The 27,813-nt window shown below is 42.4% G+C and overlaps 1 protein-coding gene across 2 annotated transcripts; it reads right to left on the bottom strand.

The window, feature by feature from the left end:
- Nucleotides 1-543: 543 nt before the first annotated feature.
- On the bottom strand, nucleotides 544-27,166 carry fam171a1 (family with sequence similarity 171 member A1). Of its 2 annotated transcripts, none has more exons than XM_085422918.1 (9): nucleotides 26,777-27,166; nucleotides 16,544-16,771; nucleotides 15,803-15,895; nucleotides 12,547-12,711; nucleotides 11,498-11,674; nucleotides 7,574-7,690; nucleotides 7,320-7,434; nucleotides 6,615-6,732; nucleotides 544-4,631 (listed from the first exon to the last, which is right to left on the bottom strand). In XM_085422918.1, exons 1-9 carry the CDS (start codon nucleotides 26,883-26,885, stop codon nucleotides 3,054-3,056), a joined length of 2,700 nt encoding a protein of 899 aa, XP_085279044.1. In that variant the 5' UTR covers nucleotides 26,886-27,166; the 3' UTR covers nucleotides 544-3,053. The 2 variants fall into 2 exon arrangements, with proteins under 2 accessions (XP_085279044.1, XP_085279045.1); XM_085422919.1 differs by having other exon boundaries at nucleotides 12,553-12,711; nucleotides 26,777-27,165.
- Nucleotides 27,167-27,813: the final 647 nt, after the last annotated feature.

The raw sequence follows: 27,813 nt of genomic DNA, 5'->3' as shown, positions 1-27,813 counted from the left end.
GCTTTCTGGATGAAGAGGCCAGAGGTCATAGCCAGATTGCTTTGAGTTGATAGCAACTCAAATAACCACTCGTTATGACCAAGATATGCAGAAGCACAGAAGCAGAAGACCACACAGTCAGCTAAAAACAAAAAAAGTGAGTATACAGTCCAACACTGGACAACAGAAGATTGGGAGACGTTGCCTAGTGAGTCTTGATTTCTGCTGCAACATAGATGGTAATGACGTAATTTGGAGTAAACACCACAAAAGCATCGAGCCATCCTGATTCTACGGTTCAGGCTGGTAGTGTAAAGGTGTGCGGGACATCTTCTTGGAAGCCGTTGTGCACCTTAATACAAAGATCATATCGTCAAACAATGGTGTAACCGGAGATTCCCATCATGGATATGCAGCCACCTGAAAGCAAAAAGGGCTCCCAGCTGATTCTAGCAAGGTGTACCCAATAAAGTGGCCCATATGAATACATTTTAACTACTATCTGGATTAGCGTATAAAGAGATATAGAGGTTTAATTTTGCAAACAGATGCACACTCAGTTAATTCCAGTTTGGCTGTTTATTCAGAATAACAGGCTTCAAATATAATGCAAGCATCTGATTTACACACTCAAAGATACTGTATTGCTCATCCACCCTAAAAGGGGAGATTGCTGTGTGGGAAACTAAAAGAGAAAAGGCCATTCATAACACAAAGACACACATTATTTTGATAAGGCAGAGGTAAGGAAAGACTATACACACTCTGTAATATGGCTGCTTTGTCTATGTGAACCTTGACTGGATGCATGTTGATCAGTCAGCATCACCTCAGCCGCCACTGCAAAACACATTTCAGACAAACGTTCACCCACAAAACACAAAAATAAGAAAATGCACTGAAACGACCTGCAGTGTAGTTTCACATATCCAGTGCCACACACACACACACACACACACACACACACACACACACACACACAACAAAACATCTTTAACTGCTTACTCTGAGGGAGACTGAACTCTTGCTGATTACTGTAGAGGATTTTACGATTGCAGCAGCTGGTAGACATTTTCTGAGATGTCTGCAGTGTAGCTTGTTATACGCTAGTGCTGAGGAAAGTTTACTGCATGCTTTCTTTCACAAGCAGGAGAGAAAGTAAGGGCTGAGGTAGGAAGGAGGGGGAGGGCGGACGAAGGCAAAAGGAGGTGAGAAATAAATAAGGTAATCAGTTGCTGTAGAGTCAGGCTATTCAAAGGCACTTGGATCGTGGGTGAGTGGTTCAAATGGAGGTGAAACACAGCAAGCAAATACAGTTTGCATTTCAGGTGAAAGGTTATCGAGCGTTTGCTTTTATAGCTTGAACGTTAAGGTGGGTACGGAGGAAAAGCCCTTAACATATTTAAAAGAAAGAAAAAAAAATAGCCTATTCTCAGATAAAATACTTCATGTTTGGCAATTAAAATTATGATTAAAATTACAAAAAAAAGGCATCAAGCAGCCATATAAAAGTTATGCATAGCCTTCAAAGCAAAACATAAAAAATACACCAGTCAGTGGTTCAACAGTTACAAAACCCTTCATACCAATATCCCTCACAACTAATTTGGGTGGCTTTGAAGTGGTATTACATCCTTACCCACCAGCATAGCGGTGTGTCACATTATCTGATTATGCTACAGAGCAGATAGTGGTTAAACCTCCTCAGTCCAGAAACCTTATCTCCCACAAAGCCTTCTGATGGGCTAGATTAAACTCTAGCAACATACCACCAACCGTTCAAAGTAAATCCCTCAAACACGGCTGCCCCGTTTTGCACAGATGTTTCATAATCTCAGACATCAGTCAGTGTGAACAAACCGGGGTTATGACCTTCAAACGAGTGTTGCTGCATGTTACTAGATTAAGCTAATGGACTGAGGACAATATGGCTCAAGAAAGAAAGTTTTTTGTAGTCTCGGATTTTCCATGAACCACCCATCGACTGCTTCTACTACAGTTCATTTATGCTTGCAAGGCTATTTATTAAAAAGGCATATATTTGTTGTGCATAAAATATCCTAATTTCGTGCCTCCAGCGTCTTTATGTCTCCCCTCAGGCAATGTGTTCGCCACGCCTGACGAGTGGTCTGTTTATGTAGTGTTTCATGAAAAGTGAAGTACAACAGTGGTCATTAAGAGTCCAGCAGAAGTGTTCATTTCTCAACCAGATGGGCTCCCAGTGCTAAAGTATTGATTCAGTGCTATATTAAGAACAAACGGCTTCAATTTAAACACATATATCCTTCATGTTGTGGTCTGAGCAGAGGAGGAGTTGTGGTTAACGGGCAGATTTACACTCTTCCAAGTCTGTTTCAAAGCAGAACCGACATGCACTTGTGTTTCCTGATCATTTTTCCTCCTCCTAGTACCTTTCCTTCTCCACATAGTGCCTGAAAAGATGCTGCCTCTGAAAGTGAAGTGTATTGAAAAGTGGAGGAAATAAATCACAGTTGCACTCCCCAGAATGGATGCATTCAGCCACATTAGTGGACAGGATTACCACTGAGCATGCCTCTAATGTGACTTTGTGAGTTGCCTAGCTCACTAGAAAATGCTCAAAACAGCAATAATAAGAACACGATGACACTTTAACCTCAACAACACCACTTCTGCTTGGATCAGGACACCTCATTCTTTGAGCATGAGTTGGAGGGGTGGGGTACAGCTCTCTCGGCAACACACAAATCCAGTTTTTAGCGGCAATGCTGTGCAGTGTGGTTATGCTTTTTTATCGTTGCTTTATGGCACGCATACTGAGACTCTCTCCCATGTCTGAAATGTTAAATATTTAGCGTGCTTCTCATTTCAACTTGAAGATCAGTTTTCACTGAGATTTTATGATTAAACCTTACTTAACTTTGCTCAACATCTTGTTAACTTTGATAAATTTTTCCCAGAAGGGGAAAGAGATTGTTTAATTAACGCTGATTTTTTTTTTTTAAAACAGCATGGCAACTTAAAAAAAGCCTTAAACTGGCATTCTACTTCAAACAGACTTGAAAAATGTGAATCTTTCCTTTGTCATCTGTGAATCATTTGAGGTTGAAGGCCAGCAGGGGTCGCTCCTCCCTCCTTTGCCAGGGGCTTTTCTTCTCCTCTTCTGCATCATCGTGTGCTGCGTCCTCATCCGGAGACACTGACAGCAGCGCGTGATCAGTCCTGAAAGTCACTCCCTCTGGAGTTGGCAGGGGCGGAGGAGAAGTAGGGGATGCAGAGGAAAGTGAGGGTGGCTCCTCCTGTATTTGTACTCCCTCAGCTGTTTTACCCACTGCATCCCCCTGCCCCTGATCCACTCTGTTACTCTCTCCTTTGTCTGACAAGACAGGTCCAGATTTGCTGCCCTTGTGGGTGCACTTCTCCTCCTCACAGCCTCCCACATTCAGATCATCCACAAACACCAGCTGAGTGTAGGCCGAGGCTGGCGTCGCCCCCTTTGATCTGTCTTTCTCAATCCCCCTTTCCTCCTGCTCAGCATCTCTCCCCCTGCGCCCCGCTCTCGGCTCGTTCAGGTCCACACCCGAGTCCAGACTGGCATCGTTACAACTGCCATGCCTCCCTTGACGGCTGCTACCTTGCTGACCTCCTGCACTAGGTGTGCTGTTGTTGTTGTTGTGGCACCCTGCCCGCTGGAGATCGATGTAGGAGTGGCGAATGTGAGCATTGGAGCGTCCATCCAGGGAGACAAACCAGGCTCGTGGGTGAGGCAGAGGCTTCCCTCCTCTCAGCTCCATTAAAGTCTTTTCAGCCAGCAAGGTGTCCTCGCTGTTTATTTCCACAAGACCCGACTCCCCGAGAGCTCCTGGAATAGACAGAGACTCTGACAGGCCTGAGATACCCTCGCCTTTACCCTGCTTTTTTGGACCTGGGTCGCAGTCAGTGGGGGTTTGCCCCAGGGGCTGCTGGGAATGTGAGGCATTGAGCTCAGCCTGGATGGTCTCTAAGTCACTCTGCTGGTCAGTCTGCAGCAGGAGCGCCTGACCAGACAGAGGGTGCTCCCCAGGCAGCCGCATGTAGTGTGCTGGGATTACAAGTGTGGGTCGCACTCTTGAGTAGCCTTCCCCTCCACTCAGCAGATCTACAGAGCCGCAGCAGAGCAGCTGGCCTGGCCGGGAGAGCAACTGGGGACTGGGCCGCTCCAGGTGGTCCACAGACCGGGACAGAAGGTGGTCAGCAGCCCTGCACTCACCTCCCTCCCCTCTGCTGGGGGAGTGCGGAGGAGATGAAGGGGAGATGCAATCAATAATCCCAACACTGCTAAGCTGTGTAGCTGACACTTGACCATGATTAGTGGATGACAACGCATCTGAAATCTGGTTGCTAGATGAACAGAAGGAGGTGTATGATTGACGGTAGCCCCTCTCTGTCCCCGATGACAGAGCAGCCCTCAGTTGAAACGTCTCTACAGACTGTCGGTAGTCTCGGCTGCGAGGCGTCAGATTGCCCAGAGATGATCCGTGGTGGCTGTTGTTGCCGAGAGAGGAGCGGCTGTGTTTGTTTTGATGGATAAGGCTGTGTTGACGTTGATTGTCTCGGTGCTCATATGAGGAAGGCTTGAGCATCGGAGTGGTCATGTCAGGCTCAGTCCCCGTGGAAACAAGCTCCAGCTGCACCTGAAGGCAACAACAAAATTCAGGTGTGAGAATGTTTTTAAATACCATCACATGAAGCAAACCATAACAAACACTGTAGTTTAATTTCAAACACGTAGAGTGCTATAGTGTGAGTAATTCATGTGTTTGGTCCCATCTTTGTGTTCTTTTGTGTTAAGAAGGGTGAAGGAGGTGTGTTGTTATCCATAAAAACAGCCTTTTGATTGGTTGAAAAATCAAAATGAGGGGAAAAGCATAAACATGGCTGCAGCTGACAATTTTTAACATTTTGAAACACTCAGGTTCACTTTATTACAAAGAAGTTCTTTGTTATTATGACTCCTGTCTTCTCTGCTCCAGGGGCCAAGTTAAAGGACCAACCACACAAACGCAGCTACAGCACAATGATCTCCACAGCAAAGCTCTGCACAGGACCAACAAACAACCATGCAGTGCACTTAAGGAGCACAGGTTAGCATCGATACACGTTTTCCTTCCTAGGGGCAAGCTATGAGCAAGTCAGGTATGTTGAGCCTAAAGCCAGAGCTTTCAGTTTTTACCCATCTAAATCCCCATAGCAACATGTGCTGAACCAGGTACCAAGGTCTTTTTCCCCCTCTTTTTCACGGGCCACATATTACTGCCTTTCCCTCCATCGACAAGCTGTAAAAATGATAAACTGATGTAGATTCTATGTTCTATAGAGGTGTGAAAAAGTGTTTACCCCCTCCCTGATTTCCCTTTTTTGTGTTTGGCACACTTAAATGTTTCAGATCATCAAACAAATTTAAATATTAGACAAAGATGACACAAGTAAACACAAAATGCAGTTTCTAAGTGAAGGAGTTGATTATGAAGTGGGGAAAAAAGTCCAAGAAGTGATTGCCCCCAAAACCTAATAACTAGTTGGGCCAGTGTCAGTGTTGTTTCTCATCTGTTTCTTTAAATCGTACCGTAATGTGTTACATTTTGAAATCGTTTAGCCCGCTTCACTTTGTCAGGTTCTATCTGAGCGATTTCTTAATTCAACAGGTCTGCCAGTAATCAGGCTTTTTATTGAAACTCAACTCAGCTTTCAAAATCACAGTGGATTTATGATTTAACTACAAGGACAATTACTTTTTCACGCAGGACCAGACAGATTTGGATAAATTTTCTGCCTTAATCAATGAAATCATCATTTAAAAACTGCATTTTACTCGGGTTCTCTTTGTCTAATTCTAAAAAAATTGTGTGATGATCTGAAACACTGGCAAATATGCAGGGGGCAAACACTTTATACACCACTGTATATATGAAAACTGTTGAGTCACGCATTCCCACAGTAATTAATGAAGGTATAATAGTTAGTTTAACACTGCTGAACTACAGGTAACAGAATACAAGTTATTTGTAGGTTGTCTGTGAAGGTTCTCAGTCATCCAGGTCATGACTGAGAAGTCCAGACGCTTATTTGTAGGTTATTTATCCCGAGGAAACAGCGCATGTTAACCTAATATGATGTAATGTCATGATTAATGTAATGCAATTTCCTCATTTTATAAGGCTATTAGACAGAATCAGTTTAAGGTTTGGCGCTCTAACCTGCAGCTATTTCACATTAGAAATAACCAGAGTTAACAGAGTGGTGAAATAAATATATTTACTAATTAACTAAAGAGTAATTTTAGCAGATTTTTCCTAATACATTAAATAAATAAATAATTAATGTGTCCAGCTGAGGTAGGCTACACACAATCAGTCTTTTTGTGCAGAATAAGAGTGAAATAATGTATCAGACACCCTGTTTTAATGTAGCGCAGCCTGATCCTGAAGTAGAAAGCCTGGGTGTACAAAGACAGCAAATGCAAAGAAAGCCTGGCTATGCAATACGTCCTTTAGAGAACATCCAAAATATTGAATATTTAGTAAACGACTTTGGTGTTTTCTATTTCCAACACCTTTAAACAGTCATTAATGTGCAAACTCCTTAAACTGTGCCATCTGATCACTGAGCAAACACACCTCATTGCTGATGAGGTTAAGGTGAGACATGGACGTGGCTTGGTCCCTCTTACTGCTGTCCAGTCCAGAGGACAGCGTGAGCTTGCGGTGAGACCCTCGTGGCTTTAAACATCGACGTCTGGGTGAACACAGACAAAGAGCACGTTTAATCTTTAAAATCGGAATAATTACACACAAATGTTTCTAATGGTGAAAAATACATCCCTGACTTTTTGTTGGAACAAGTTGAGACTGGACAAGAGCATTTGTGAGGGTTTTATATTTACTGTGTAGCGCAGCTGCCCGGGTCCAGATTGTTTACATTTGATCAACATAAAAACTATATTACTGCCATGTGACTTACTCTGGAGAACTTTTATTAGTACAGGGCTTTGTTTTCTGGTACTGTTATCACAACTGAAGAAATAATAAACGTGTAAACCTAGGCAGACAGAAGGATGACAGATGGTGCTGGATTCAATAAAAAAGGAATGTATTGTTAATGTTCAGTTAAATGTGGCATACAAACACCCCAGCTCTTGAGAGGAGATAAGCCCAAGCTGTCCTGTCGGCCTGCTAAGGTAAATTTTGGAACAATAACGGAGAAATAAATCCCAAGCAGCAGTACACATGTTCTAGCTACAGACTGACATCATCTTCACTAATTTAGATACTAATCTGGAAACTCCTGCTATAGTCTGTGTAAAGGCAAAGTGTTTCACACACCTGCAGTAGTACAGCAGGAGGCAGAGCAGACAGAGCAGGATGAGAGCCATGCCTCCCAGTATGGCCAACAGAAACACAGTGTGGTACGTGCTGATGTCCTTTGCAACCATTGGACCTGTTACAAAGACATGTGTTGAAGCACCAGAGAAAAAGCTTTTTGGTGGAAGTCTGCAGTCAAGTAAACCACATAAATGACAGAACAAAAATATGTGTTTTGCGAAGTAAATTTAATTTGTGTCTATGGATTTTCTTACCGGTGTGTAGAGACGACATGGCGGCCACCCAATACCCCAGCTGAGGAACAATGTAGGTTAGACTGAGCTGGATTCCCTCCCTCTGCACCTGAGCCCAGCTGCTCTTTATCCAGATACCTAAAGACACACAAAAGAAATCACAGTATGTGGAAACAAACTTTGTAAAGGTTACTCTGTGAGGACTGGCTGCAGCAACTGCTCACCTGCCTCCCCTAATTATGTAAAGACGGGGCTCGATGGAGTTCAGACAGCTAATCTCTTAATGTGTTAGGAGTAAATTATTTATGCTCAAGATCTTAGCCAAATGATAGCCGTTTGGATAAACCAGTAGATTTAATTACAGTATTTCACTCTGAAATATTTGTTCAAACATAAGAGTAAAAGTTTTACAAGTTGGTAGTGAGACCTATAATGTAGGGCAGGGGTGGGCAACTCCAGGCCTCGAGGGCCGGTGTCCTGCAGGTTTTAGATATGTCCTTGATCCAACACAGCTGATTACCATGGCTAAATGACCTCCTCAACATGTCCTGAAGTTCTCCAGAGGCCTGCTAATGAACTAATCATGTGATTCAGGTGTGTTGACCCAGGGTGAGATCTAAAACCTGCAGGATACCGACCCTCAAGGCCTGGAGTTGCCCACCCCTGATGTATGGTTTGGACATGGTGACACTGGCAGAAAAGGCAGCAGGTGGAGCTGGAAGTGGCAGACCTGAAGCTGGAAGTGGCAGAGCTGAAGCTGAAGACTGGGATTAAAAGAGTACTGTGTATTGGATCAAGGACACATCTAAAACCTGCACCGGCCCTCGAGGCCTGGAGTTCGACACTTGTGCACTGTGGTGATGCTAAAGGGAACGGCTAAAAGGTGACCAAACACACCTCTTCTTTGACTAAAATCAACATTTGATGATGAAGCTTTATAATGAACTGTCTAGTTAGCAGTGTATGTGTCTGGTGGAACAGATTCAAAATAATAGTTTGAAGTGCCACCTATACGCACAGCTTAATGTCTTCTACTGACTTGTGACTTTCTTTGCCCTCCCCAAAGCTGCAGATACTCTGATTAACGACTCAAACGTCTGCCCTGACCTGTTCTAGAGACGGCAGTGTTTTGGTAGTACTTAACTCTCCCACAAGGAGGCAACATGTAGATAACAGTGTTACCCTATGAGCAGTGTACACTGAGTACAATAGCGGCTCTCCGCATAGCCAGAATGGAAAACCACTACAAAGCTAGAGGCATTGACTGATTGGCTCCCAGTAAATCTGCTTCAAGAGGAAAACACTGTGTTGTGCCTTTACACTTCCGATCCTCAGGCTCTCAGGGCTAACGCGGTGAGACCTACTTTGTTTCTATGTTTATACAAAGTTATATAACATCAAGTGGTTAGGAATATGCATCATGTTTAATAAAAGGAGGAAACAAAAGGGTAAAGAGGATATTCAAAGAGGAAAGGCAAATATACAAGAGATGCTGACGGGGGGAAACATCACAAGCAGAGGAAACGAGGGGATAAACAGGAGGAGTGGAAAGAGAGATAAGGGAACAGGCACAAGAAACAGAAGAGAAATGAGAGCGAGGCTGTGTGACTCAGCACCACACACACACACACACACACACACACACACACACACACACACACACACACACACACACACACACACACACACACACACACACCACTGTGCCCAGCCCTGCCCAGATTCACCCAGGTCCCTCTCTGAATCCTTTCCACAGGGGAGTCCTCTCTGTGTGGCTGACCTGTTTCATAGCTACAAACGACGGACCTGTTCCCACGCTTCGGTACAATACAGCACTGACAGACAGCAGGGCAGCTACTCAGACCCAAGGCAAACATTTATAAAGTCAATACAGCCCATATATTACTTCTGCTTCTCGCCCATTCACACAAAGCCAACATGTCCAGCCGCAGAGAGTCGTCGGCTGATCTGAGCGAGCGGCGCTTATTTGCATCGTCAGACTCCCGACTCGCACACCCAGGTGAACATGATCTGTTTGTGTATGACATCAGTCCTCCCCATGCCTGCTTGACATCAAACAATACATGACATGTTGCCAGTTGCACAAGTGAAACAGGTTTCCCTCTCTCTCTCTCTGTGTTCATGCCTCCTCCATGCGAGCACTTCATAAACAATACTAGCGTCTTTGTGAGGCTGCCATCCTCAGCCTGAAGTCTTCCACCGCAGGCACCAGATGGATTTCAAACTTCTTTTTGTCTGTTTATCATCTTCAGTTTAACACTCACACACATTTCACCCACTAAATGCTCAGTGAAGAAACTCAATCAGGAGATGGGCCGGTCTGTTGTGTTACTTATTTGGAGGGTTGCTAAGGAACATGAGATGTAGCCTGGAGAGGGGTCCGGGAACGGCTTCTTGTTGTTGAAATACTCGCAGCTACAGGCTGTGAGGAGGATACAAGTGTGTGTGTGTGTGTGTTCATTCAGTTTTAATGAAAGCCCTTTTTATAAGCCCTGCATGTTGATACTTTAGGCGCTTTAAAACAGACTCCTGAGATCCTGAAACTATCACAGGAGCCAATGTGGATCTGTTTTTTAATCAATGTAACACTCTGACGTACGATTACAGTTCAGATGAAAACTGCACAGCACAGACAGGGAATAACGTTGAACTAATGAAGGAGAAATTCAAAATACTTGCCATTCAAATGTTTTATTTTCTTTCTATCCATTCATCTGCCCATCTAGAGCTCACTAAACACTTCTAGTAGCAATCTTTAGACACTGTTTGGCCAAATAAATCAGAGCTCTAAAATGTTTATTGTGAAATGACTGTAGCATGAATGTAGTACACATATCATGACACGTGGGAAGTACGACATTTTTAGGATTTTAATCCAATTGTGAGATATCAGTAATAGTGATGAATTAACCAAGAAATATGCCCAGCCAGGAGTTCCCCTCAACTCCACAAGTTTCAGTATCTTTCAGTTCACGATTTTGTTTTTCAGGACTGGAAATTTACGACTTTGTTTTCCCACCCTTGCTGCTTTAATCAGTCCTTTTTCCAGCCATAGCAGACTGCTACAAGCACAGCAACAAACAACAGTGATAATATAATTAGGTGGAGAACAAACTGACACATTTAACAGCTGAAAACCAACGCTGTCCTCAGAAAACAGAGCTTAAAGGAGAGTTAATATTAAACAGAATTGCACCTTCAAAATGATAATTTCATGAATGTCTACATAACATTTGCTAATACACTAGTCTTCTGATTAATAGGTGGTATGTCAATCTTATGTGTGTTTACAGCTTTTCCCCAAATAATTCCAGTGGGTCCTAACAAAGCTTTTTCCTGCTGATGAGAGGAAGCAGTGGATCTGTTGAGACACTAATGTTCATGCAGAAGGAGGTTTTGTAGTGCAGACACGTCTGAGTCAACTGATGATCGAATCACTGTCTTTAAGTGGAGCCTCTCTGAGAGGAACTGGGTGTGTCACAGTGCAGGACGACTGACAACAAAGATTTAAGATCGCAGGAGTAAATCAGAGCGCCGAGAGAGATTTGAAATGTCTCCGCTGCATGAGCCAACACCGCAGGGCTTTTAGCTATTGTTCAGTTCAAGATTTAACTGAGCACGGGCAGATTATGGATCCACAGTCCAAACTTGTGATGTGAAGAGATTAATGTGTAGCTGTATGTTGGCAATTTTTATGATCGTATGAATAATTCTATTCATCGCTCTGATACACAGCCACAAATTATGACCTGGCTGCACCATGTGAGCATGCACGTGGTTTGTGTTAGTGCTTGTAATGTGCTCTTTTCACAAATAATTGCAGGTCTCATATAAACAGAAGTAAAGCCTTCAGAGTTAAAAACTTCCTGAACTTAAATGTAGAAAGTCAGAAAAGCTTACGTGTGAGTTTCTGTTAATACATACCTAAGCGCGGGTCAAATCTCCAAGTAGGGAGGTGATCATTTTCCTTCAGGCCACTGTCAGGCGGGAGGGGCACAGAGAAGGTGATTGGCCCAGTCACCTGCAGCTCCACTCCATCGCCGGCCAACAGGTGAACAGAGATGGCTGCGACAGGAGTCAACTCGAACGTCTTCTCCGTGCCTGTGAGAGTGCAAACACGAGGACGTGAGAGAGAAAAATGCAGGGAAAAGGAAAGGGAGCGGGAGTAAGGTGCACAGGAGGGGAAGCGGAGAAAGGAGCAGACAGTGGGGGAGGTAACGTAAAACAGCTCAGATAAAGGAGGGCTGTCAGAGGAAGACAGACAGGAAAGAAAACAAGCGAAAGACAGGAAAGAAGAAAACTGGGTGGAGGGCGGAAAAAAACTTGAAGACTGAGGATGGAAAGTGTCACAAAGCCGCCTCGAGGAAGAAGGTACGCTCTGTCGGGGGAGACAGCTTTGAAGGGGTATTCAAGTCACATGAAAAAAAAAAAGGGGGACACACACAAAAAAACGTACGAGTCTGTTGCATGGTTTTAAGGATTATGATGTTGATGTGTCAGCTCATATTTTTTTATAAACAAATACATTTATGAGATCGTTGTTTATCATTTTTCTGGCTGAGTTGTGAACAAAAACATTGCCAGAGTCTGTCTTCTGGATGTTATGATAAGACCATTTCTAATTATCCATATTTTTGTATTATGTTAAAAAATAAGCCTTGTTTGCACATATTGATGAACATGTTTGTCATCACTCGTATTATAGGCCAGTGTAGTCCATGCAACGTCAAGATGTGGATAAGAGTGCCTGAAAGCGTGTGGGCACTCTGGCTGTGTTAGAGCAGAGAGAAAACACACACACACACAAACACACACGGGTTATTGTGTTTCAGGAGGTCAGATAGAGACGGTAGTGTCTTTCTGATGAGCTGCTCCTGCTACTCTTCACGCCTCACCCTCTCTCAGCACATTTTTCCTCTGTCCCGTTTCTATGAAGGTGTCTTTAACTATATGCTCTGACCCGTCAGTCTAACCTTCACCTGTGCCGTTGCCACTGAGCATCTCCAGGTGGGGAAAGTGCTGGATGTGTGAGGGGGAGGTTGCCACGGTGAGCAGCGCGGTCAGGTTGGCGTACGATGTGTTGGGAGGAAGACTGAGAGCTCTGTGCAGGAAACTAACCCTGGGCTGGACTCTTAAACCTGTGACACAGAAAATGAAACTGAGTTGTCATTTAAAATATTATTCAAATCCGTCTGAGTATTTTAGTTGGATAATTGACACAGACTTTAACATAATAGTAACAATAATAATGCGGAGAAAGTGGGAATGACATCTAAAATTCCACGGAATTCATTCAATTTATACAAGACAATGGCAATTAATTCAGTTAGTATATAGCGCATAAGTATAGAATATATAAGGTATAGGATATATTCAGTCTCCCTATTAAACACTATGGAGCAATGTGAGCTTAAAACCTTGAAATCACCTGACCTCAAGAGTCCATCATGCACACTGATGTTTGTTTGAACATGTTTTACAAGGCAGCTTTATACTCCTAGTGCCTTCTTATAAATTCAGACATCAAATTAAGCTTAATGGAGGCAGCTCTAGATCAATAACGCCCTGGTCGACTTTCTCTCCTGGCCAACGTGATTCTCTTTTCTGATATTTTGCAATGAATTGTTTCTTTTTGATTTGTCATCATGGCTGCCTGGCATCTAGTTTCAACAAATCAACAAATTATAGATTAGAAACAATAAACTGAAAACCAAAAAGCATGTAGTGGGATTCAGCAAGGTGATGTCATTGTGGTCCAACTGTGCCGAGTGCACATTCTTGAGCAGTGAGACATGGATCAAGCTGTACACGAGTGTTCGCTGTGTTTGGGTTTCTCCTTGTGCTCGACATGATTTTTGGGCGTGCAGTATGAGCGACACTTTCACATTTCAGACTAAAGCTCGTCCTAAAAATTCAGGTGTGAATGTTATTTCCTGTCTGCGGTTCTGTTTTTCAGAGAGGAAATGAGCCTGTTGCTGTTCTTTGTGTGCCCCCTTCCTTGACTCTTTTTGTGTTTTTCCCTCCACTTTTTTCTCACCTCATCTGTTCCTCCTTCTGTTGGACACTGCTCGGCCCATCCCCCCCTTCTCTCCCACTCTCTCCTCCCACAACTTCCCAATGCATACCACATTCCCTTCCTCCTCCTCCTCTTCTCCTTTCCACTTCTTTTATTATCCCTCCCTCTGCCACACGCTCGGGTTCATCACTCCCCTGGGTGTCCAAGTTCACAGCATCATGAAAGACTGTGCAGGACAGGGGGCTGGACTGTGCCCGGCTCAGGCACGTGCTACAGGCAGTGTGTATTCAAGAGGTTCATATGTTAATGGAGCCTGTATATTTATGTGAGAAATTTATTTTAGTCAGACAACACAGCTGACAAGCTAAATTACTCCCCTGTTGGCCAGAGCCACACAAAAGAGTCAACAGACAAAGAGACCAAATTGATTTGCCTGGATGAAAAAGCCTTATCTAATGTAATTACACCCAAACAAAGAAGCGGAATAACAAAGACACGCTTGTGATTTATGTCTATATGATGTGTTTTCTTTATATCAGGTATTAGATATTTTCCTGATAACAGGCCATTTAATATAAGATAGCATTTTATATTAGGAGTGTATTAATTATGTTTAAAAAAAAAAAAAAAAACACTTGTCGCCAATGACAAAAATGACAAAATATGGCTTTCATCCCAACTTGAGTTCTCTTACAAATACTCAAACACTGAGGTTATTGTACTCTGTCCTAGATACTTACTCTGGCTGGTATGATCTTAGCCTTCGGTAACACTATGAGGAATCTTAAGAGTCATTTTTGACCAGGGTATGTAGTTCAGTGACGACATTAAACAAATATGTAGGACTGCTTTCATGCATTTGGGGAATATCTCTAAATTTAGAAACATCCTGTCTCCCAGTCATACTGAAAATATCATGCATTTATTACTTCTAGGCTGGACTATATTATTATCAGGATGTCCTAACCCCCCCGCCCCCAGAAAAGCCTTCAGTTGATCCAAAAGGCAGCAGTGAGAGTACTGACAGGGACTAGAAACAAAGAGCACATTTATCCCATATTGGCTTCTCTTCATTGGCTCCCTTAATCAAATTTAAGATCCTTCTCCTCACAAATAAAATCTTGAATAATCAGGCCTGATCATATCTTAAAGATCTCACAGTACCTAATTATCCTAACAGAGCACATCCCTCTCAGAGTGCAGTCTTACTTGTGGTTCCCAGGGTACTTAAAAGTAGAATGGGAGGCAGAGCCTTCAGCTTTCAGGCTCCCAGTTTGGATTCTGGTGACAGACACCCTCTCTACTTTTAGGGTAAAGCTTAAAAGTTTCCTTTTTCATAAGGCTTATATTTAGGGCTGGATCAGGTGACCTTGAATGCTCCCTTAGTTATGTTGCAGTAGGTCTAGGCTGCTGGGGATTTCCCATGATGAAGTATTTCGTCTTCACTCCTCTTTTTTTACTTTCTGCGTGTTTAAACACCACTACTGTTATTTAGTCATTATTAATTATTAAACTCTGGCTCTCTTACACAGTGTATCTTTTGTCCCGTCTTCCTCACCTCACCTACTAATAGTAAATAAGTTTAGAGGGAACCAGAGCCTGGAACGCCCACAAGCAAATAGCGTTCAGCTTCAAAGTAATGCACAAAGCGTGAATCGCTTCCAGTAGGGACGCAGCTTTATGTGTCGCTAACAGGGAAATTGCAGTGTTTCCTCTACTGGAGCAACTATGTAACACAAAGAATAATGCTTGGTTGAGTGATGTTTCTTTTTTAATTTTTTTGTATTTTTAAAATTTCTATTTATTAGTCATGACAAATGCGGATACAGCAAATATCGGGTGATTATATCCACCTGCCGGTTGGACTCTAAATGCAATAACAAGGTGGTGCAGCCACCCAGTAATACCAAGAACCACTTGGCAGCAGGTTTGGGAATACAGTTTCCCACAGTGACCTGTAGTTGCCATGGAGTCTGTGACCGGTCACCAGTGTGACCGAGGCCTTATAAACATTATGACTGAGTCATTTCCTATGCATGTGTGTGTGCGCAGAGATAGTGCCAATATGTCTGCCCAAGGTGTGATGGACCAAAATGTTATAATCTTTCTATTTCAATGAAATAATTCGATTTAAAAGTCTGATTTTCTTTAAAAACAATAAACTGTACACACACACACTTGCATACAAACACACACACAGACAGTGTGTTCACCTTGTAATCCTGGAACAATCTCAACAACATCTTCGTACACCATCAGAGTTGCAGCTCTTTCTGGCAGCAGGTCCAGGCTGATGGATGAAAATACTAGAGGAGAAATAAAAACACACACACACACAGTGTATAGGAATAACTTCACTATGAGATTAGAAACAAGCTCTAATCTACCACTTTACTAATCACTCTGAAACACAAGTCATTAAATCATCTTTATGCATTTTTAATAGTCCTGCTTTCATCCTGTCTGCTGTGCAGGACCACAGCCTGACCCAGCAAACTGCACTTCTTTGCTCTTCCTTCCTTTTTTCCCCTCACTCGCCCATTGTTCAGAGCTGGTAAGCGTGATAATCCAATTGGCCGCCGTTCCGTTGGCTCATAATAACCCCCTTCCCACACACACACACACACACACACACACACACACACTCCAGGCTCCTGGGAGGTATTTTGCGTGAGTGTGTGTTAGTGAAAGGGAAGCTTAAGCAGCCCCCTTGCTGAGTTTTGGCATCTAAAGCTATAAATTAGTAATGGAGCACTCCACTCATTAGCTCACACACCTGGCACAAAAAATGTACTTTTTTTTTCTTCACACACACACATAAAAACATAAAACATGAAAACAATCTGTTAATGCCACAGTTTAGTGAGACACTGTTCTTGTTAATCTGGTTACTTCTCAAAATATATGTACGAGTTCTCGCTCTCTCACTCACTCACTCACTCACTCACACCTACCAGGTAATCTGGAGGGAGTCCAGGGCACAGAGTTAGGCACATATCCCTGTTTAGTTGCGGTGACAACAAGCGGCGTCCCAAGGCGATAGGGAAAACGCAGGTAAATGTTGCCGTCGGCTGATGAGGTTTCAGTTGTTAAAGAAGTACGATTGGCAAAAAGCTGTACGGTGGCTCCAACCAGGGGCTGGTGAGTGCTGGCATCGCTCAGGTGAACCTTAAGAGTCACATCTGTGAAGACAAGAGTTCATCATTTGTAACGGTTGTAAGATGTCAAGTCTCCGTAAACAGTGATTGATAAACATACAAAAAAAACCCACAAGGCCTCTATGATTACAGCCACCTAAAATGCCATCGTCTTAGCTATTTTCAGCGTCAGTGCCAGGCTTTTGGCCTACAAATCTAAATCCCAGCCAGTCACACAGTGATGACCATTTCCTGGACAACCGCCAGTGGCACTTCCCCTCTAAAACAATGGGCCATTTCCCTCTCTCAAAGAAGCCTTGGAAGCTGAAGGGGGGAAAAAAAAACAACTGCACATACAAACACCTTCTCCGACGGAGACAAAGAATAATTAAAATGTTAAAAGACAAACGCTGTGTCACGAAAACTGCCTATGGAGTAATAATAATGTTCCATTAGCATTAACACTGGTATTAATAAATCTTGGACTCTATTACGTTCTGTACACACTATCACTTTTCAGGTAAGCCCTGATGTATTGCACAACTAATTGGCTTGTGAATATCACTGCTGCAATGTAACTTTATTATAAAACGTAATAATGATCTTTCTCTATTATTTAGGGGGGGGGAAAAAGTATCCACCTTCTATCGTCCATTAGCCTGAGTCATTCAGGACCACAAAAATTAGCCTTGATTTGAAAATATAGCAAACAATAAACAAGCCATGACCAGAGTGCTCTCAGGTTTAAATGCAGCTCTTTTCCATCAAATGAGCTCTGTATAGTCTAGCCACCCAACCCATATTTCCACAAACTTTAAGCTGAACCACACTAATCAAGGTTGCACAATAAAATAAAGTCAACAGAATATGACACCTCCACTGATGTCATTATGGTTCAGACTTCAGATCAGGAAAAACCTGCTTTCTTCAGGACCAGTCTATTTTTATTTTTCTTGAAATACTCCGAAAGAGTTTAATGGAGGTCATACGAATGCGGTTTGGCGACATTAACAACCAACCAACCACTACCCATCAGGCTGTGCTTGAGATGGGTGCGTGATTTTTTTAATTTCCTGATATACCCTCATTATCAGATATTATTTAAACAGTGAATCTTTACATATACCCATGCTTCTCAAACTGCAGGATGTAGGTGAACAACCATGTAAAAAATATGAAGTGAGATTTAGGAAATTAATGGGTATACAAACACTGCGCATACGTTTAAGCAAAATAAACTTATCATTGTTTGTTGTTAATGATTGATAAAAATAGCAGGGTGTGTGAGTCATGACCTTTTATAGGCTTCAGAACTGGAGCATTCCACGTAAAGTTTGAGACGCAGCGACACATACGGTCATATCAAGTGAAGTAAAGGAAGGTGCGATGTTAAATTTCCAAAGTGATTTTGAAATCAATATGCGGCACATCTATCTGATATCACACACTTCTTGCAGCAGTCACACTGTGACACGCTCAGATTGTCTTTCACTGCAGAAACCCTACATCAGCTTTCATATCTCCAAAGACATCCCTCTATTTCACTCCACTCTTGCCTTAATTGAGAATTTCAACCTTAAGCTAACCTGCAGATCTTAAAGGAGGGAAGTCAAACACTCTGACAAACAAATGTTAAAATGTAATCATCACATTCCAGAGTCATCATAAAAAACTTGGTAGAGAGCACTATAATTCACAGCCACAAAAACCCACACCGTCCCCATCTTTGCACACATGACAATTTGCGTCCTGTTTGGTCACAGGCTGACCAACGGTGGCCTTTATATTGTGGCTGAAAGGTTTCCCCCCACCACCACTCCCCCTACAATTACCAAAACATGCCCACCTCCCCCCCATACTCACTGAATTTTGTCTTAATGTTTCCTTTAAACCTCACCCGCAGTGACACACACAGTAACACATACATGGCTTGACAAATCCCCCTCCCCCCACTGAGGGATCCTCTGGTCAGCGGGAAACCACTCTGACAATGTGTAGGAGAGAGTTCAGCCCGAGTGCACGCTCCACCTAAAAAAAAACCAAGCTCTGCACCAAATTATAGCTTGGGAAGGGAGGAAGTTACAGGCTGCTTAGTACAAGAAAAGATCTGGCTGAGCAATGTGTCAGTTTCAAACCAAAACACATAATTATCCACAGGTGTAAAGATCCACTTCATTCCTGGGATTTCTTTTTTTTAAACATTTGGACTGCGTCAGCAGAGAATTGGGAAACAGGCAGACTGGATTTCCCCATGACGGAAACCCTCCACTGCTTTCTCGAGTGTACTGGAGAGCTCTTGACCTCACTTCCTGTCCCACTCCCCCTGATATGCTGTTACGGGTGCCAGCTGTGCTCGCCTAAAAAAAAAAAAAATCCCCTGGGAGACTTCAAGACTGACACACACACACACAAATGTAGTCCCCTCCCAGTCCTCGTCCAATAAATCAGTACCGAGGTGACATCATTGCTAAACAAGCTAAAAGTCTCCTCTGAACACCCTGAGGGATGGCCAATACCCCCAATTCTCCAGCTAAACCTCCATAGCTGCCTATTTGTGTGTGCACTGAGCACCATATGGAGAATAAAGGCTTCAAAGAGTTTCCCCCTGACCAGCACTGCCATCTCAGACCAATTATCCCCAGCTCAGCAGCAAAAGCAGCAGGATAGCTGTGTGTACGTGAATGTGCTTGGATGCAAGAGATGCAACCGAGAGGTAAACAACAAGGAAGAAAGAATGAGTGTGCCTGATTTTTTCCATCCTTCTAGTTTGAATTAAGTTTGGGAGAGAGCGATCATTTCAGCCTTATGAAACTGAGGTGTGATAAATGAGGAATGGGTAGCACGGCTGGCCTCCACTGGGCGTGTGAGATGGTTTGGTGTTCTTCCAAGCAGAGCTGAGTTAAGCAGAAGCTTTCTGCACACGTGGTTTGGTTAAGTGAAGATATTTAATGTGACAGCAGAAGGCATGCAAGCACTCAGCGTGCGTTGTAATCAGCACTTTGTTACGAGCTACGCCAGTTTAAAGTGATGTCATTATAAAAACTTGCAAAACATTCAGCTCGTGAATCTTCCAAAATCAGAGCCACACCAACTTTGTTAACTGTGTTCAGCTTACTGTAAACTGACCTTTATTTCAGATGGTCAGAAATAACAAGAAAACAGGGTAAAACAGCTTTTTTGGCCTTTACGTCATGTGAATCAGTCTAATAACTGCTATCCCACCAAAGTCCTGTGTTGATATATGAAAACAACCCTGCAGCTGTTTGGTTTCCTATGTCTTCATCAACTAACAGGTAGAGAATGAATTAAAACGAGTGTTCTTTGTTCTGCCATCTTTGGGCCCATGTTAGGAAGCAAGTTCAACACACAGATGTCAGGATGCTTTTGCAATCTGGCTAAACTATAAAAGGGATTTTAATCTGATGTGGACAAGAACGCCTTATAGCTAGTCCTGGAACAGTCCTGGTATTTATAAACTCAGAGCCAAGCACTTCAATTTGTCACTTGGACTCAAGCGGACTTCAAATACTCATAAAGTCAGAAACTATAACTCAACTTTATGCCCAATAACTTTTTTGACAAGATGCCAACTGAACAGGTCAACCCAGATCTTCCGAAATCTAGCTATGATCATTTTCACTGGCTACCATCAGACCGACAACACGTGACTGCAGATATATTTTGAAGCACGTGTTTTCAGCACAAGACTAGCACCTAACTTGTGTCTAGTTAGCTCAAAATTGTGTTGGGCACTTGAAGTAAGAACAGCAAGGCCATTCAGTTAAACACCTTATAAACCAATGGGAGCCTGATTGTCTACAAAACTGCTTTACGCATTTTCTGTTGTGCCACACAGGACAGTTTAATCTCCTCTGCTAAAGAGACATGCTGATGTACTTCATCATCGGCAAACATAGCACCAAAAAACTTGCATGGCTGAAAACAAAAATAGGTTAAATGAAGTCAATGAAATGATAACGTAAATAAAAATCACTGAAACTCCAAGATGATGTCCCTTAAAATGTCTGTGTCAAAAATCATTATTTTAAAAAATATAAAAAGAGAGAAATTGAAATCCTTCAGTTTCCTTGCTTAAGCTACTTCAATGACTATTATTCTATTCTCTGTTGACGTGTAATTCTCATTGTCAAATGACTGGGAAATGGTTACAGCTCTAAAGTGGTTCAAGAAAACTGTGACATCAAGGGGGTAATTTCACCGTCTCAAGCAGAAGCACGTGGCTGATTACAAGAAGTCCGAGAAATCATGTGAGAAACTAGAAGAAACAATAAAAATCACACACGTGCTGTGATACGCGTTTGCGTAAAGGAAATCTGTGTTTCACAGCAGCAATGTGAATATTGTTGTAAACGTAAACAGCAATGCTATCATATTATTATTTCAAGAATGTTGGGCAAAACCCCCCAAACAATTCATGATTTAGGCAAATCAAAAACAGTTTTAGGACTATAGTGTCTACAACATGCATGCCTTTTCAACCTTAGGCACCAATAGACTGTTGTTTTTGTTTCTGGGTTTAATAGCTTGTCTAACCACAACAAACAGGCATCACAATTACTGTGGCTATTATTTTACCCTTCAGATAAACGACAAACATCTGTGGTGATCTTACAAAGAACAAAATAGAGGCATAAATGTAGAAGACAGTATGAATCACTGACAGGGACACTGGATACACACACACACACAGAGCGAAACAGGACCTTGACATGTCACGGCATGAAACACTCAGGTGCAAACGAAAAATAATACACAGTATTGTTCAAAAGTCCTCAGCCACCCCTCTTTTCTTTTTATTTTGTTTCCAAGAAGCCCAAATGTCTTGTAATTTTTAGAGTTGTCATGAGCAATAGCTCCAAATGGAAATGTGGCAAAGAACCAATTTTTTAATTATATTTTAGGCACTTTGTTACTAGCAACCTGTCACAAAAACATATTTTCTTCCATTTTTTGTAGCAGAATCTATGCAAAAATACCAAAGATAACACACTTTGACAGACAAACATATTTTCGCACTAATTTGAGGAAACTGGCCATGTGGTGTCACGGTCCGTGGAGATAGACCGTGTGGGAATGTGTGCGTTGGACCCAGACGCGAACACAAGCGAAGATGCAGGAGTGGATTAAACAAAAGCGAGCCTTTTATTATGGCTGATAACAGAACAAACCAGAGCGAGGGCAGTATAAGGGTAATAGTTCAAACAGAAAACCTAAACTGGACATAAACTAAGAAAAAGCTATGGCTGGAGATACGGAACACAGGGGGTGGTAACACAGACGACGCGACACAGACTACATGAAACACAGAGACTAAATACACAAGAGGGATGATCAGGGGAAGTGGCCACACATGGGAACACAGCTGACACAGATAAACGTAACAAGACATGGCAGGAGTAAACAACACTGACGGGAGACTGTCAAAGTAAAACAGGAAGTACACAGGTGCAAACAGGAGGAGAGAGAGAGCACGGGCATAGTGGGCTGGGGAAACATGGAATGAAACAAGGAGGGGAGATGAGGGCTCACAGATACGTAGAGGGGCACACAGGGGATAAAAGTCACAAGGGGAAGTCAAATAAGGAACACCACAACAGGACAACTTAGGAAACATGGCCTGAATAAGGAACGAAATACAAAAATACAAGAAACTAAGAATACTGGGCCCACATGGCCCAGGACCATGACATGTGGAGGACAAAAGAACTGTTAAACCAAAATGAAAAAACAACAGCAAGAGAAACAGTATCTAAAGTGGAGTCTTTGAGCTGACACAGGGTCTGAGAAATGCATCTGACCCTTTAGCTTATCCATCTACTTTTCTTTACTGAAGCTTCATCAGAAATGGTCTCAGTGAAAGGTGGCTTTCAAGAAACCATTCTTCTTGGGAAACGGAGAAAAAGCTACACAAAGCTAGACTGAAATAACCAATGACAGGTCTGAAGGAGGAATCCAAATATGACATTGTTTGGTTAAAATTGTCAACAATATGGTAGAGGTACAACAGTGAGTGTCTACAGGCCTCTGTAAAACATGGTGGAGACCATCATGGTTTAAGGCTGCATTTCAGCCAGTAAGGTTGGAGATCTTGTCAAAACTGATGGAATTATGAATAATTATGAGTATCACCAAATTTGCATCCACCATGCAGTACCATCTGGAAATGGTCCGACTGACAACAGCTTCCTATTTCAACATGAAAATGATCCCAAGCATGTTTCCAGTGCAGTCAAAGCAAACCTGGATAGAAAAAACACGCTACAAGTCCTGGATTGGCCACCCCAGAGCCCAGACCTCAATATTACTGAAGCAGTGTGGGATCATGTTGACTGTGAATGGAACAAAAGGAAGCCAACATCCAAAAAGGAGCTTTCAATGTCCTTCAAGAAGCCTGGAGAACTATTCCTAAATACTACTTACAGACACTACAAGAAAGCGGATCTAAAAAGGTTCAGGCAGCAATAAAGAATAAAGGTGGTCATGCCAAATATTGACTTTCAAGCTCGTTAAAATTGTACAAACTCTGTTTTTGCCTCATACACTGCATTCCCATCTATGTTTGCACATATTTCCATAAATCACTGCACCCATTTCTCCTTTTTATTGCTAAATGTAAAGATGTGAGGGGTGGTTCAAGACTCTTGCACACGTTGCAAGCAAAGAAACCAGCTATCAGTAGATTCAGCCTGCTATTTTCTCTAAACTGGATTAAAAGTAAGATTAGGTAGTGATTGTCAATCCCATTAACTCAGCAGGGGACAAAGCAACTGCGTTACATCATGGTTGAGAGGGGTACATGGGCCCGCTTTATTTTACTTCAGTAAATATATAGGTCAAATACTGTACTCTGTACTACTGCAATACTCCTCTGTGGCCAAGCAGGTCATTCACCCTGTCTGTAAATGCAGTGTGTTCTCATGACCTCCCTGAAGCAGGCTGATGTTAACACTCACGCCAGCATCTCGTGATTAAAATCAAGCTTGGCTAGCTGGTGACAATATGATTTGATTGGTGTATTTCCTGGCAGCCCTTGTCCAGCTTCAGCAAATGTTTGTCTGTTTCAGATGCAACGCCATGCCTATTAAGGGCAGCAGTAATGTGAGTGAGATCTATATCTGCGGGTAGATCGTCTGTCTGGCTCCACTCATCCATACTTGCTGGACAGTGTAGGAGAAATTCTCAGCATCGACCTGAACGCACCCCCCCGGGAACAAGCGAAGGTCAATCTGAAGCGAAATGAAAACCAGAGGAAGAGAGAAAGAAAGGGAAAGGAACAAGAGTGCAGATAGAGGCTGGGATTGACTTCAAAGTGCCCCAATCTTGCGAGTTTTCAAAACATCTACGCCCTGTTTTTACCTCAAACAAGAGCTGCTTGTTGTGATAATAAACGAGCCATTTTCATGCCTGATCACAAACCTTAAACCTAGACTAGGTTAGAATCTCCCAAGCTATAATAACAGTTATAAAACATCAGGAAATAATCATGATTTAAAGGAAAACCAGAGCCCAGCATTGCACTTTTCCAACTCTGACTGATTTACAGTGACAGTTTCTGTATGTTTACATTTGCACTCCTGGTGTAGTGAAAGAACCGCATGTAGGCCACCCCCTATTAAAAAAAAGAACAACCTAAGCGAACACAGACGACTGATGTTTATGTGCTTGTGCAGTGAGAGATAAAAGCGATGGGTTAAACAGATGTGGCTCCACATTAGTAGCTCGTATGACAAGGTAGCTTTGAAGTCAGAGACTGAATGAGAAGCCAGCCGATTGCTGTGATTTATAATTGCTTTGGAACTTTGCTGCTGTGGTAAAAGGATGCTGTTTGACACACTGAGGAGCGTGTCTCTTGAAAAGTTTGCTGTACAGATCTAACTAAAGGGAAATTAACGTGCACGTTCCCCTGTTTTTCTTTCTTTCTTTTTTTAACAGAAGGCGCTAATGTGGTTTCACTTTGCCCTTAATATTTGTAATACTGTTGCAATGCTGCGGTCAGATTTTGAATGTAAACTGTGAGCTTTTAATGATTTTTTTGAACTGCTACTTTTTCTTAGGGGAATCAAGTCAAAGTCTACATCTTATACGACTTAAAAAAACGACAAGAACTGGGTGCACAAGTTTGAATCTGTGGTTGAATATAACCCCCTGTGTGTTATTCGCTAATAACACACAGGGCCAAAGCCAAAAACACTCTGTTTTTATGAGACAAAGAGAACCTGCATATTGTTAGAGTGGAAAACCTACAACAGCATTAATTGCTTTTCCCCACATTCATCAAAAAACTGCTAGCTAATTTTCTGTCACTCTACTAATTGGATCACTTATGCCATTTAGTACATTTTATGCTAGTTTTTACATGCTTTGTTTACAGTAAATGCTGCATCTACACTGTGCAAACGGGCCCTTCTTACATCAGACATCCTCACAACATTTACTACAGTCTGTTTTATACACACTAAGCAGCCATTATAAATTTGAGAAAACATTTGATTAGTTGCCAGCTGATTGAGGAAATGTATTCAATTCAATTCAATTTTATTTATATAGCGCCAAATCACAACATAAGGCGCTTCATAGATACAGAGAAAAACCCAACAATCATATGACCCCCTATGAGCAAGCACTTTGGCAACAGTGGGAAGGAAAAACTCCCTTTTAACAGGAAGAAACCTCCGGCAGAACCAGGCTCAGGGAGGGGCGGCCATCTGCTGCGACCGGTTGGGGTGAGAGAAGGAAGACAGGATAAAAGACATGCTGTGGAAGAGAGACAGAGGTTAATAACAGATATTATTCAATGCAGAGAGGTCTGTTAATACATAGTGAGTAAGAAAGGTGACTGGAAAGGAAAAACTCAATGCATCATGGGAATCCCCCGGCAGCCTATGTCTATTGCAGCATAACTAAGGGAGGATTCAGGGTCACCTGGTCCAGCCCTAACTATATGCTTTGGCAAAAAGGAAAGTTTTAAGCCTAATCTTAAAAGTAGAGATAGTGTCTGTCTCCCGAATCCAAACTGGAAGCTGGTTCCACAGAAGAGGGGCCTGAAAACTGAAGGCTCTCCCTCCCATTCTACTTTTAAATACTCTAGGAACAACAAGTAGGCCTGCAGAGCGAAGTGCTCTAATAGGGTGATATGGTACTACAAGGTCATTAAGATAAGATTAACTAGTAACTAGTAATATCAATTAAGTCATTTGTTTAAAAAAAAAATCTTTATTAACACAACAAAAACGATACGCAAGCACAAAACAGCTATAATCTAGCGATGAGAGATATTGTTATTCAGAAATTTACATTTTTAGCACATATTAATATTAAAGTGCCCAACTGTTGATGAGAAAACGTGAGTGGACTCTTGTTTTCATTCCCTTTTAAGGCATTTCAGTTACGAACATAATCTGCATACTTATCATGGTTCAAAAGTACTACAATCCTTAGCTCAAATACAAGATTTACTTTAACAATATATAATCTCTAGGTACTGATATACTTGCAACAGGACCCCTGAGTAAGGTCGATGGTTGCAGACTCTGTGACGCGAACCACGACCCTTACTTGTAAGGAACACAGACACACAGCCGCCTTCTTCCAAAAATGCCATGTTACCTTTAAAAACAGCACGTAAACCTGACTTTGTTCAGGTTTGTTATGATATACAGACACAAGCACTTGGTTAAAAGCGACTTTACTAAACGCAGCAGTGTTATAAATGATAAATCACAGCAGCTGGACAACATGAGGGCACGTCTCCGATCATTAACAAAGTATTTTTAAAAAAAATTTAAACCCCACAAATCTCATATAAAACGACCTGAAATGGTTTTAACCCCTTAAACACAGCACCGTGCTTATAATTAAGCATCCGCAGCGCTGCACAGACGGAGAAGTTTTCGCTCTCCGTTAGCTTACTCGCTAACGTTAGCCAAGTTTAGATCACATCAGCATCCGAGCTGCTAGCGGCACCGTTTGGCCTCCACAACAGTCAACGAGCCGCTTTCTCTGGCAAAACACCTCACACGCACTTCTTACCTTGTGTAGCCGTGTCCTCCTGTAATGTTTTGGTCGCAGCTTTGGAGAAAAGGTATCCGAAAAGGCAGAGTAAAATCGCGGCGGTCCTGCTCCGGTCCACAGCCCGCATCGTTGCAGATGTGTTTAACAACGCAAACGGCTCGAGGAACAAAGTGGAAATCAAACCCGTGTCTGCTAAAAACTCACTGTTCCCCTACGGCACCGCTTATCCCACAAACCAGGCGACTCTCCATGTTCAGCAGCTTCAGCAGCCACGATTTTCCGCCTGTAAAGCTGCCTTTCTCCTGCCCCGCTGTGCATCCCCCTCTCGGTCGCCTTTTTTCTTTTTTTCTCATCGATGGGTCAGGGTGGAAGACGGCCCCATTCCTCTGAGCCACATGCCCCAGAACGGCACCAACAGGCGGCTTCTCTCACACGCAGCACCACCACCGTCCACGGACCTCCAGCGCCTCCACCTGCCAGCCAAAGTTTTTACAACTTTTACTTTCTAGGAACAGAAAAAAGCTTACAAGGGGCAACAATGAATTTTTTTTTTTTAAATTTTATGGGGGGATGGAAAGAAATATAAATTTCTAGCAGTTTAAATTCAATAACTAAATGTAACAGTGACTCTAGAAATACAGTTTCAATATTAAAATATTCGGAAAATAGATTTTCTGTGCACTTTGACCCTAACATCTAGTCTTCACCTTATGCACAGCACTGTGCAAACATTTTCAGTGTTTCATTTCTTTATTTTGCTTCCATGTACCCAGACTTGAGTAATACTCCTCCATCTTTGGGCACTTTGTCATAACCAGCCTGTTATAAAAATTAAATTTCGTCTTTTTTTCTTTCTTTTTCATGAAAAAATGCAAACGATTATACGGTATTATAGGCATACAACAAAACAAGAGACAGCCAACATCAACAGAAGAGTGAAATACAAGACACCTGGAAGACTACTTTAAGTAATTTTATGTACAATGTTTTCATTCATGTTTGCATGTTTCAATAAATGCATTTTTCCAGCGAAATATGAAGAAACATAGGGTGAC

The sequence above is a fragment of the Rhamphochromis longiceps genome, linkage group LG11 (assembly GCF_057381845.1).
Source record: "Rhamphochromis longiceps isolate RC_006_pf linkage group LG11, R_longiceps_female_GT1.1, whole genome shotgun sequence".
In the NCBI taxonomy this organism is placed as follows: Eukaryota; Metazoa; Chordata; class Actinopteri; order Cichliformes; family Cichlidae; genus Rhamphochromis; species Rhamphochromis longiceps.
Note: the sequence above shows the minus strand (reverse complement) of the source record. Positions and strands in the feature narration are given on the sequence as shown.

Bases quoted from the DNA above. Each gene is read 5' to 3' on its own strand.
- fam171a1 (XM_085422918.1), bottom strand. From the start codon at position 26,885: ATGCGGGCTGTGGACCGGAGCAGGACCGCCGCGATTTTACTCTGCCTT. The intron at 11,675-12,546 runs GTTAGACTGACG...GCACTCTCACAG, and splicing joins TGGCAACGGCACAGGTGAAG to GCACGGAGAAGACGTTCGAG. The intron at 7,691-11,497 runs GTATGTATTAAC...GTGTGTCTTTAG, and splicing joins GAGATTTGACCCGCGCTTAG to GTATCTGGATAAAGAGCAGC.